Source organism: Rousettus aegyptiacus, unplaced genomic scaffold (genome assembly GCF_014176215.1).
Source record: "Rousettus aegyptiacus isolate mRouAeg1 unplaced genomic scaffold, mRouAeg1.p scaffold_m13_p_12, whole genome shotgun sequence".
In the NCBI taxonomy this organism is placed as follows: Eukaryota; Metazoa; Chordata; class Mammalia; order Chiroptera; family Pteropodidae; genus Rousettus; species Rousettus aegyptiacus.
The window spans coordinates 17,952,256-17,966,040 of record NW_023416287.1 but is presented as its reverse complement, the minus strand read 5'-3'; the positions used below and the strand labels follow the sequence as shown (position 1 = coordinate 17,966,040).

At 35.1% G+C, this 13,785-nt stretch overlaps 1 protein-coding gene across 2 annotated transcripts in view; it reads right to left on the bottom strand.

The window, feature by feature from the left end:
- Positions 1–13,785, bottom strand: part of LOC107500791 (ubiquinol-cytochrome-c reductase complex assembly factor 1) — an 84,902-nt gene that overhangs the window by 70,110 nt on the left and 1,007 nt on the right. For both annotated transcript variants that reach the window (XM_016126401.2, XM_016126402.2), the window contains exon 2: positions 6,379–6,483. In XM_016126401.2, coding sequence (XP_015981887.1) covers positions 6,379–6,483 — 105 coding nt within the window. The remainder of the gene's footprint in view (positions 1–6,378; positions 6,484–13,785) is intronic.

Genomic DNA, 13,785 nt, shown 5'->3' with positions numbered 1-13,785 from the left:
ACATTTTAAAATGCTTAAAGATCGCCTACCACACACACAATGTGTTAGCAAGGATGTATAACAACTAGAACTCTCACACACTGTTGGTGGGAGGGTAAAACGGCACAATCATTTTGGAAAATTATTTGGCAGTATCTACTGAAGCTGAATGTATGCACATCCTATATGACTCAGTAATTCCATTTCCAAGTACACATACCAACAGAAACGTGTACATATGTTCACCAAAAAACATGTACAAGACTGTTCATAGCAGCACTATAATACAAGCCCAAACTGAAAACAATCCAAATATCCATCAACAGAAGAATGGATAAGTGAATTGTGGTATATATCCATATAATAAAATGGTATATATCCATATAATAAAACACTATATGACAATGAGAATGAATAAACTATTACAGAGCAACAAGAAAGCATTTCTAAAACAAAGCTGAATGAAAGCAGTCTAACATAAGGCAGTACATACCATATGTATAAATGGCGACACTACTCTATGGTGTTCAAAGTGAAGACCATGGTCAACCTTGGTTAGGGGTAGCAACTACAAGAGGACCAAGGAGGCTTCCGGGGTTCTATTTCTTGCCCTGAATGCTGGTTATATTCACTTTGTAATAATTCATTGAGCTGTACTTAGGATTTATGTCTTTTTCTGTATTTTTATTATACTTTAATAAAATGTACAAAAATGCTTAAAGATGTGGAATAGGCAGTATAAACAACAGAAATTTAGAGATGGAAGAGAATGACTCAGAGTCATCAGAAAAGACTCCACAGAGAAGCCTTAAGAAGTGGGTAAGAAAGAGAGGATGAGTGAGGAGGCAGAGGTAAGCATGGTATAATGAAAAGAGAAAAACATAGGAGTTAGAAGACTTGGGCTGAAGCACTAGCTCCTCCTATCTCATAAACATATGCTGAGAACCAAATAAAATAATGTATGTGAATGTCTGTGTAAACTATAATGCATAATATAAGTGTAAAGACCTATTCTAGACAACTACAATGATAAATTCTTTTGCAGACAGTGCCTTGTTAAAAGATATATAAGATTTTGTCCTTATTTTTTGCTTTTGGTTCTGAAAGTGAAGAGACCTGGAAGGAGAAGAGGGGAGGGAAGAGGTGTGGAGGGGAGGGGAAGGGAAGGGTGGAAAGGGAGGGGTGGGAAGGGAAGGGTGGGAAGGGAAGGGAAGGGAAGGGAAGGGAAGGGAAGGGAAGGAAGGAAAGGTACTTTTTCCAGAAAGCAATTCTGCATTAAAACCGGGAACGGAAATTAATTAAAAAGAACCCTTCCCTTGAAGGAAGGAAGGGACCACTTCCATGGGAGGGAAAAGGGGAGGGAAGGACTTAGGGAAGTGAAGGGGCGGGAAGGGGAAAGGAAAGGAAGGGAATTGAAGGAAAGGAAATACAGGAAGGAAAAAAGGAAAAAAGGAAGGGAAAGGAAAGGGGGAAAGGAAAGGGAAGGAAGGAAAGGAGGGAAGTGAAGGGGGAAGGGAAGGAAAGGGAAAAGAAAAGAAAAGAAAAGAAAAGAAAAGAAAAGAAAAGAAAAGAAAAGAAAAGAAAAGAAAAGAGAGAAGAAAAGGGAAGGGAAGGACTCAAGCAAGTCTTGAATATCATAGGAATGTCTGATCTTTATAGCAAAACTATAAGCTCCACCATGGTACAATCTACGTTATACTTCTTTAATTTTCTGACCCAACGCTCAATACCATTCTGGGCATGGAGTTGACATTCAATAAAAACTAGGAGGATTGTTTAAAAAAAATTTTTTTTTTTAATCCAGAAGGACAATCTGGAGAAGGTCCAGAAAAGAACCACAGGAATGATCAAAGAGATGAATAAAAGGTCTTAGTGGAAAGGTTAAAATGAATTAAGGCTGTTTAGCTTGGAGAAAAAGCAACTGAAGAACTAAGGAGTAACTCAGAATAAAAATACTTGAGCTGGAAGAAATATCAAAGATCTAAGTTCAACCTTTTCATTTCTCAGATGAAGAAACTAAGACCCAGGGAGAGGTTGCAACATGCTTAAGATAGTTTTAGCACCAACTAATTTTTAAGTTTCAATTGATACAGTGAAGAGAACATAAATAGCATCAAAAATACTATTTACAAATTACCGAAGATCTCCTATAGGCCCAGCACCTATACGCTTAATGTTTCAATATGTTTATCTCACAATAACCTTGCAAAACAGATATTTTTTCCCATTTTAGAAATGAAAGTTCATTAAAGGGTAGAACATATACTCAGAGCTATCTTTTTTACCCTGTATCTTATAGCTTTCAAAAACCCAAGTAGGGTTTAATAACATAGGTTCATGCATACTTAACGACCAGATCTTGATTTCTAAAGATTCTAAATACCATTCTCCAAGAAAAGGAATCAAGGCTCCTCAAAGAAACTGTTGAATCCAGGGCTAGAGCAAAGAAAATACAATATCAACCTGAAATATCTTGTGGTGCCAGGAAATAAGAAAGTTTTCAAAAATGATGAAGGCATATAGAAAGAAACTTGAAGGGGTTCCCGAGAGCCAAAGCTGGAAAAATTTAATCAACAAAATAAATAATGAGACTAATGGATTATAACTCATAGAAGAAAATAAATATCCATAACTCTTACTAATATAAACAACTGAATAAATAAATGGGGAAGAAGTGACAGCTCTTTCTTACAGAATTCCAATCAATAAATGTCATAATGATAGAAATAGAAAATCACCATCAATCATATACCACAGTGATGATTGTTGCAGTCAAGAATCCATCAATAGAATTACTATATAATGCAGCAATCCCACTTCTGGGTAAATGTTCGAAAGAATTTAAAGTAGGGTCCCGAAGAGATATTTGCACACTATGTTCATTGCAGTATTATTCACAATAGCCAAGATGCAGAAGGAACCCAAATGTCCACCAACAGATAAAGGGATAAAGAAAATGTGGTATATACATATAATGGAATATTTATGCAGCCTTGAAAAAAGAAGGAAACCCTATTATATGTAACACGGTTGGAACTTAAGGACAAAATGCTAACTCACAAATGAGTCACAAAAGGACAAATACTGTATGAGTCCACTCATATGTAGTATATAAAGTAGTCAAAATCACAGAAGCAGAAAGCAGAAAGGTAGTTGACAAGGCGGGAATAGTGTTTAATGGGTATAGAATTTTACAAAATGAAAGAGTTCTAGAGATCTGCTGTACAATAATGTGAATATCCTTTATGGTACTGAACTATATACTTAAAAATGGTTAAGGTGATAATTTTAATGGTAGGTGTTTTTTATTACAATTTTAAAATTAATTTAATATTATACATCATTAAAAAAATAACTATCAATGGATGCTAAAGGTAGTGAGCAAAAGTATGATGAGAAACAGAATATCTGCATAGTCTCAAAGTAACTTCTCATAAAATACTAATTACAAAGGGAAAAATGGTAACTTTACAGTAGGGAATCCTGATAGGTGCCAATTTAATAACCAATTGATTAAAGTTAACGTCACTAGTAATAAGACATATTGGTATCATGTACTCCCTGATATGATGCTCTGAGAAAGGAACCACCTTTGCCAAAAATGTATAACCTCAATCTAATTATAAGAAAATATTAGACAAACCCAAATTGAAAGATCAAAAAAGGACATTAGGGGGGAAAAAAAACTAGTAAAACTGGGAAAAGGTGTACGGATTAGTGAATTGTCCTATGATTACATATAATGTTAACATTAGAGGAAGCTAGATGGAGGGTATATGGGAACTCTACTATTTTCATAACTTTCCTGTAGGTTTAAATTATTTCAAAAATGTTTTAAAAAGCAGAGTCATCAAAGAATGACAGAACTTCAAGAGGTTATTTAGGAAAGACAAAGATAAAAATACAATGTCCCTAGCTTTTTTAAAATAATAATATTATAGCATTTGACACTACCTTAGAGATCTGATAATATCACTCCTCCAATGAAGGATTCTTTTGTCATGCCCTTAACATAGTCTTCCAACCACTGTCTGAATATTTCCAGGAAGAGTAAATTTACTATGTGAAAATGCAGCACACACACTCCATTACACCACAATTCTAATTAACAAAAAGTTCTTCCACATTCTTAGCCAAATTTGCCTCCCTGTCAGACATGTACCTGAGGATGTCATTCTGAGGCAAAGGTTTCCAACCAAGGGTCCTCAAAGATGGGAATATGTGCCAGGGTGGTACAGTCAATAATGACAAAATGTTCAGTTTATTACATTGGCTAAAATTACATCTCGTTAGCATGAAAAAAAATGACCCTAAGTTATTTACATGGGTACTTTGCTATAACACTGTTCCGGAACCTAAAACAGTACCTGGTACATATTAGGTACTCCAGAAATATTGTTAATTGATTCAAAGAATGAAACGCAAGTCAGAGATTCATGTAATGAAGGCCCCCCCCATTATCTGTGCACATACAAACAACATATTATTTGGAACTATATGATAAATTCTATTAAAATTTTCCAATGCATAAAAAGTAACAGAGCACAGCTCAACTCTAAAAAGAAATAGCTGCCTGATGACCCAAAATAAATGCCTTTTTTGAATAGGCATAGTCTTCATTCATTCAGCATACATTAGTGCCTAGCTTAGTGAGAAGCCCAGGAAGTACAGGGACAAACAAGACATATCTTTAGAAGGGCATGGCATACATACTAGTTGGAGGGGGTTACTCTATATTTTAAATATTTTTAATATATTCTATTTATATAAATTATATAAATATATATACAGATGCTCCTTGATTTATGATGGGGTTACAATCCAATAAAACCACTGTTAGTAGAAAATGCATTTAATACACCTAACCTACTGAACATCATAGCTTAGCCTGGCCTACCTTAACATGCTCACAATGTTCACATTAGCCTACAGTTGGGCAAAATCATCAAACACAATGAATACACTACAGAGTATCAGTTGTTTACCCTTGTGATCACATGGCTGACTGGAAGTTGCAGCTCAGTGCCACTGCTCAGCATCACAAGAGTATTATACCACATATCTCTAGCCCAGGAAAACATAAAAATTCAGAATTAAAGTATGATTTCTAATGAATGCATATTGTTTATGCACCCTTGTAACATCAAAAAATCCTAAGTCGGATCATTGTAAATAGGGGACTATTTGTAATTATATCAAAAATAATTTTTTAACTGTAGCAAATATGGAAAGGGAAGTTAATGGCTACAGAAGGAATTCACATAAATTAGTAAGAAAAAGAAATTCCCAGTAAAAAATTTGTGAAATGATATAAAATAAGCACACAATTTTCCTAATCTAGAATACAACTACAAACAGAAATAATTGTTTAACCCTGAAAGATAAAGAAATGCAGAACAAAACAAGGTAGCATTTTCTACCCAATTAATTTAATTTTTTTTTAAAAAAAACACCCAATTTAGGGGAGGTAATGATGAAACGCTAGTTATATATACATTGCTGATGGTAATATAAATTAAAATAACTTTTGGGTGAAGGAAACTGCTCATACCTTTTGACCCAGGGTATACTCTCAAAGGAATTAATCTTTAATAAATAAAATAAGAAAAACTATATATCAAAAAAATGGGAACTACATTGAAGCTTATAATGGCAATAAAATTTGGAAATAATTTTAATATCAAACAAAGGCAAATTACATGTAGCTATTTAACAATTATGAAATCTACCTAACAACATGAATAATGTCTGCTCTAATAAGTGAAAAGGCACCAGAACATAAAATTTTTTAAGGAATCTAAGGAAAAAATTAGTACACACACACACACACACACACACACACACAGACTGGAAAAGAACCAGCAGATGTTTTCGGGTTTGAGGTGATGAGTGATTTTTATGTCCTTTATTACTAGATTATTTGTACAATTAATAAAACCAGGATAAAAAAAACTCTCAAGGAAGGTCCAAGGTAAACTACATTATAAAGAATCATGTGGTCAATGGTAAACTGAGGCCTCAAATAATTGTTCTTTGGATTTTATGTTCATAAAAAGAAAAAATAAGAAGAAACATTTCTTACCCCAAATAAAAGTGCCTACAAAAAGAAAACTAAAGAAAAGGTTAACTCTGGGATGACTATCTGGAAACACTCCCACTAGTAAAAATCATCAGACTGTACCATGGTATCCTAGGCTAAGTTCCACTGCTCGGGTATTTAGAAGCAACGCCCTAGACACCATACTGTAGGGATCAGTCCTGAGCTGGCACCACAGAGACCCAGAATTGGTCTCATGAGGTTTTTCTGTCACACAATTTCATTGGCTAATCTATGAATACATGACATTTGCACATAAACACTAAGATTTTCATACCCACCAAAAGAACAGCAAACCTTACCTGAGAAGTGCCAGACAGAGCCCTGCCCCACTGTCCCTGTGTAGCAGACACAGGTACCAATCGGCTGCATACTGGAACCCACTGGGAGATGCTAATCCGTTTCCTCTGGAGAAAAAAAGTAGTTCATCAAAAGTCAATATCAGACTCCATATGCAGAAGGCAAAGAGCATATCTAAGTTTAGAAATTTTGCCAGAACAGGGGACATGAACAGAGAACATCCAAAACAGGATCAGGATCAAGCCTCCCCATGCTTATCTCTTCATAAATTAGATGTACCCCTGTCTATTCCCAATCCATGGATTAAAAAACTCTAGTAATAACTGACTCTAGCAGGGGGACATGGGAACAAAATAAGCAGACTCCAGTCATTTTATAATTAAATTATCATCTAAATTCGAGTTTGCAATGCCTTTTCATAAACACTAATTTATCTGATCTTCATAGAATCCCTCTGTAGTAACTCATGCTGGGATTACCATCATCCCCAAAAGGATGAAAAAACTAGGGCTGAACTTTTTAGGGTGGGAAAACACACTTAGCAACCTGATTTCCAAGACAGAAGAGAAACTAAATAGGTACACCATGACTGTGGTTCAAGTTTTCCCTCAGATATTACTAACATCAGAAAGGTCTCTGGGCCAAAGTGAAAGGCAAGGCTGGAGAAAGGAGACCCTCTATTTCACTAAATGAAAAGCCTGCTTTATTTTATGATCCTGAAATACATTACACTATATAAATGGCATCAATGTACACAGAACTGAAAATCTCTATTCTGAGAACCAATTCTGAGGGATCCAAGGGTTTCTTTCACTTGACCTGTAGACCTTATAGGGTCATAATGAGTACTGGGTACACAAATTATTTGAAAGCAATCTTCCAAGCATAAACTACAATACTAGGAGTCGAAAATATGGATTCCAGTTTAAACTCAGCTACTCTAATATGATCTTTATATGTAATTTAACCTCTACAATGCTGTTTCCTCATAGCAATTTTTATTAATACTTATGAGCACATATTATGTGTCAAGCACTTTCCTAGGTACTTTACTTATATGAACTCAATTAACTTCACAATCACCACCCAATTACCTAAATATATTATTATCCCATTTACTAAATAAACTGAGGTATGGATAAATAACTTCCCTAGGTCACACAGTTAATAAATGGCAGAGTGAGGATTTGAATCTAGGCAACACAAACAACTCCAGGATCCACAGACATTTATGGGATGAAAAGGGTCAAGAGAATATCTACAAAGAACCTTCTAGCTCTAAGACCTAGTCTTGAACCAATTAAACTACAGCATAGTCTTGTGGAAAGAGCCATGTAATTGGAATCCAAAGCACTGATTTGAATCTTGGCTCCACTGTTAGTAAGCTACAAGCCTTTGTTTTTGCCTCTTCTACAAAATAAAGAAAAATTCCTGCTTCTCAGGATTTAAGAAAAATCAACAAATGTACCTTGCAGTATGTCCAATTCAATAAATATTAAGTTGAATCTGAATCTCCATTTCCTTATGCATAGGTAAGAAGGGGCAAGGGTGAAGTTAAAATTTTAAACCCAGAGATGCTTTCTAAAGTGTCTCACAGTTCTAAAACTGTGTAACTGTTTCTAATAGGCCACTCAAAGCACCTTGTTTCAAATGAAAAGATTAAAAACATTTTCTTTTGGCTGAGGTTTGATCTGTTGGGATGGTTTTCAAATGAGAGACAGTTACTGGCTTTTTGTTTACTAACAGTGACTGGTTTACCAGAATCATTCAATGTCAGATGTTCCCCTCCTAAAAATGTAAATATGGAACGAGATGAAACTTCTGCAAATTCAGGCCCGAAGAAGAAAAAAAAAGTAAGAGAAAATTACCAGTAGGAACAATGAAAACCTTTGGAAATTTTTCTGAAGAATTTCATCATATTTTTTCCAATGTCAACAAAATTTTTCTCTGTAATTTTGGTTCTACTTGGTCTTATGCCAATATTTTAAATCAGTTCTTATTAGAAGAAAGAAGCAATCAACTCTGTTCTTTCCTTCTCCAACTCTACAACAACAAAGCTTGTCCAAATCCTTAATTGAAATTGTTGAGGTGTAACAGAAAGGGTGTTTGAATTCCAAGCCTGCCATGAAATGGCTGTGTGACCCTGAACTAGTTACTCAATTCTCTGGGTCTCCATTTTCTGTACGTAAAGTAGGAATAATAAAAGCTACCTCACAGTAGTGTTCCCAGGATCATTTGTAAAAGCATTTTGATAATAGTAAAACACAGACACAAAGGCATCATTATTGTTATTAACAACCATTACTGAATTATGTAATAAGTAGGTGCCTCTTTCTCCAGCAAGAGCAGCAGCAAGAATCATTTTCTTAAAATATTATTTGAACCTGGAACTCCCTTCTCAAAAGCTTGCAGTGGGCCCATGTACCTCCTTAGTTAAACTTACATACCTGATCTCTAACAACTGAACCCCTCCAGACTCATCATTATACTAACATACCCTGCCCTGTACTCTCCACTCGGCAAGCAATTCCAAAACCTAACTCCACTCCACAAACTAATCTCCCTTGCAGTTTCTCTGAAACTCTCTTCATTCCTACCCAAATCACGAGCTCATTTATTTCAAGGAATCTCCCTAGACTCCAGGTGGAAGTACATATCTCCCTCTTAAAGGTACTAATTCATTAGGCCTAACACAATTAGCAAACCTCAGCTACTCCAAAGTTCAGAAAAACATTTATAGCCATTTCCAATTAACATTGTTACTTCTAACTTAGGATAAAATATATACTATTACTAAGTAGGAAACAGTTTTATAGTTTTTCTGCTTCACCAACACTTCAAAACCAAAATTTTAAAGATAAGTTTCATGTTTTCCTTTCCTAGGCACATTGTAAATTGTGGGTGATTTTACATTTATATTTCAAAATATTCTGAGAGCCTAGCTCTCTCTCTCACTTTTTTTTTTTTTTTTTTTTACTATGTTTTAATCAATCCACTAGCTAGTCTGTTTCTACATGTGGTTTTTAAGATACACAGGATTTTCCTTGGCTCATTCCTGAGTTTCAAAAGACTTTACAGGTAGTCAATTCTCCTATTCTCCATAGTTATGTTTAATAAAGCAGGGGTCTCCAACTCCTGGGCCACAGACCAGTACCAGTCTGTGACCTGTTAGGAACCAGACCGCACTGCTGGAGGTGAGTGGCAGGCAGGCAAGTGAAACTCATCTGTATTTGCAGCTGCTCCCCAGCGCTAGTATCACCGCCTCAGCTCCACCTCAGCTTATTGGGCAATAAATTCTCATAGAAGCACCAGTCCCTAGTGCCAAAAGGTTGGGACTACTGTTACATAAAGTGATCACATGTGGCAATCAGACTAAATAGCAATATTCAGTAAAGGTAACCAATCAGTCTTTATTGGAGAAAAGTTGACTCCTGAATAGGATAGATGCTCCTCAAAGCCTTATTCACAAAGAATTGGCATTATTTGATCTGTCTAGTAAGTAGTTCCTTGGAAGACTCCATTTGCAAAGCTGTCTCCAAACTCACTCAGTGTGAAAAATGTTTTCCCCAAAAGCACTGATTAAAAACAAACAGAGGCAACTGTTTAATTTCATGGCTGTCTGAGGCAATGGGTAATACTTAGGGGAAACAATAAGCTAACCAAAAAGCTTAAAAAGAAAAACAGGGGAATGAGATGTTCATAGAGGCCTTGAAAAGCTTTAACATATTCTTGGGAATCTGAAGGCCATGCACAAGCACAGGGCTGTGCACATGTCCAGAGCTGTGCATATTAACAGGAAAGACCTGAAAATGCGCATTAGATGAACTTCTAGTTAATCTTAGGGATCTGCTTAAGCAGAAAGTGAAAATTAAGGTAGAGGTGTCACAAGACTAGCAGAGTGTTAAAGGCATGCCCCAACATGCACACAGCACCTCAGCAAAAACTGGGAAACTTACTGTTTCCATGCATTTACAGAAATCTCCAACCAAGCATTACCTGACCACCAAACTAACTGAGCAGAGACTACTCCCAAAAAATATATACACAAACTTTACAGAATTCAGAAAAGTCACTAAACAGAAAAACAATAACAAACTATGAGAAAGAAAAGAACTGATTTTCAGAGTTCCCACATTATATTATTTGAAGTGTCCAGTTTTCAACAACAACAACAAAATAATGAAACACGTAAATAAAAAAGCATTGTCCATATATTGAGGGATAAAAGAAATCAACAGAAACTGTCCCTGAGGTAGCCCGGACATTAGACAAACTAGAACAAAGATTTTGAACCAGCTATTTTAAACAGTTAAGATCTAAAGGAAACCATGTCTGAAGAACTATAGCAAAATATGAGAATGACATCTCACTAATAGAGAATATCAATAAAGAGAGAAATATAAAAAATAAAAATAAAATTCTGGAGCTAGAAAGAATAATAAATAAAATGAACATTTCACTAGAAGGGTGCAACAGCAGATTTGAGCAGAAAAAATAATCAGTGGCCCTGAAGAAAAATCAATTGAGATTATCCAGCCTGAAGAACAGAAAGAAAAAAGAATGAAGAAAATGTAACAGCGCATCAGAGACCTATGGGATACCACCAAACATATATATAAAATGAGAGTCTCAGAAGAAGAGAAATAAAGGGGCAGAAAAAAAAATTTAATGAAATATTGGCAGAAAACATACCAAATTTAATGAAAAAACATCAATCTATAAAATCCAAGAAATTCAACTAACTTCAAGTAGGAGAAATGAGACAGATCCACAAATAGACATATCATCATGCGGGTGAAAGACAACAAAGACAGTATTTTGAAAGCAGCAAGAGAAACAACTCATCTTTTACAAGAGATCCTTGATAACATTAACAGCTAATTTCTCTTCAGAAACCATGGAGACCAGAGGCAATGGGATGAAATACTCAAAATGATCAAAGGGGAGGAGACTGTCAAACAAAATTTCTATATCCAGCAAAACTATCACTCAAAAATGAAGGTTAAATTAAGACTTTTTAGATAAACAAAACCTGAGAAAATCTGCTAATAGCAGACCTGCCCTACAACAAATATTAAAGGGAGACCTTCAGGCTAAAATAAGATCTTTGACACTACAGGGACTCAAATCCACACAAATAAATTAAGTGAAATGGTAATGGTAATTACTTAAATAAATAAAAAATATAATATAAAAGTATTTTTACTTGTAATTATTTTTATTTTTAATTTAAAATACAATTGAATAAAGAATTATAAATCTATGTTGATGGGCACACAATCTATAAAGATGTAATCTGAATAACAATGACACAAAGGAGGAAAGGAATGGCACTACATAGAATCAAAGTTTTTATATATTATTGAAATCAAGTTGGTAATAATCCAAATTAGATTGTTATAAATTAAGATGTTAGTTGTAATTCCCCAGGGCAAACACTAAAAAAAATAACAAAAAGTAACAGTGAAATTTTATATACCATATATAAAAATTAACTCAAAATAGATCAAAGACCTAAACATAAGACCTAAAACTATGAAACTTTTAGAATAAAACATAAGGAAAAATCTTCATGACATTGGATTTGGCAATGTTTCTTAGATATGAAACCAAAAGCAAAGGCAACAAAATTAAGAACAGTTAAATTGGACTTCATCAAAATTAAAATTTTTTGTGCATCAAAGAACACTATCAACAAAGTGAAAAGGCAACTCATGGAATGGGAGAAAATACTTTCAAACCATATCTCTAATAAGGGATTGATATCCAGAATATGTAAAGAACTCCTACAACTCAACAACAAAACACTTGATTAAAAATTGGGCAAGGGGCTTAAATACATTTCTTTAAAGATATACAATGGCAAACTAGTATATGAAATATGCTCAACATCACTAATCATTAGTGAAATGTAAATCAAAACTACAATGAGATATCACCTCATATCCATTAAGATGGCAACTATGAAAAGAAAGAACGAAAACAACAATTGTTAGCAAAAATGTGGAAAACTGGAATCCTTGTGCTTTATGGTGAGAATGTAAAATGATGCAGCTGCTATGAAAAACGGAATGGTGATTGCTCAAAAAATTAAACATAGAATTATCATACACTCCAATAATTCCACTACTTAGTTTATACTCAAAGATAGTGAAAACAGGGACTTGAACAAATATTTGTACACCTGTGTTCATGGTAGCACTATTTCACAATAGCCAAAAGGTTGAGTAACCCAAGTGTTGACAGATGAATGAATAAAATGTAATGTATACACACAATTGGAATAGTAGTCAGCCTTACAAAGGATATTCCAACACAGACCACGACATGGATGAATCTTAAGGACATAATGCTAAGTGAAATAAGCCAGTCACAAAAGGACAAATACAGTATGATTCTACTTATATGAGATACTAGAATAGTCAACCTCATAAAGACAGGAAGTAGAATGGTGATTGCCCGGAGCTGAGTAGAGGGGACCATGGGGATTTCTCATTTAATAGATACAGAATTTCAGTTTTGCAAGATGAAAAGAGTTCTGTGGGTGATGGTGGTGATAGTAGCACAACAATGTGAATGCATTTAATACCACTGAACTGTATACTTAAAAATGGTTAAAATGGTAAATTTTATGTGTATAATTTGTTTAAATAGAGAGTGGCTTTCTGCAATTTCTACTACTGTTAAAGAAAAGCAAAGATGGTCACTAATGGCCAGAACAACTCATAAAACTATTAGCAAGTTCTGTCACACTGCTCAAATGTCCCATTCCGCTGCTAGTGCTACCCAGCAATAGCAGTGTTTTAGTTTCCACCTCCTTCTCAAACATTTCATTGGCTAAAGGGAAAAAAAACTGGCCAACAAGACAGAAAGAGGAAAAAGTAAAGGGAGATTAATGAGATTGTTTCGGGAATACTACCTGCCTGTGGTTCAATATTATCATCTGTAAAGGGCGGGAAATAATAGTGCTTACCTTTCCAAAGGGCTGTTGTAAGGATTAAGAAATTCCAAGTGCTTAGCACATCGGTAAGTGCCCTATAAATGTTAGCTATCAATATTATTGCTCGAGAAATCTCAATATCTTGCTTCAACTGCAACCTTTATGTCAGCTCGCTTGCTCTGGCTCTCTCGCTCTCTCCTTCTCCCCACTCCCCAAATATCACCTCTCCAGCTGGACATTCTCAGTGGACACTGGTATTAACTCACGGTCATGAAAGCCAGACCTGGGACTCACTGTTAGACTCCTCCCTCTTCCTCACACCTAACATCTAACCTCTCATCAAGCCCTGTAAGACTCTATCCTTCAAATATTTACTGAGCAGCAATCAAGGGTACTGTATTTTGCTAGGCTGACACAGAATACAAGAAGTAATAAAACTGGTCTTCGTAAGCCATACATAAAAAGATTA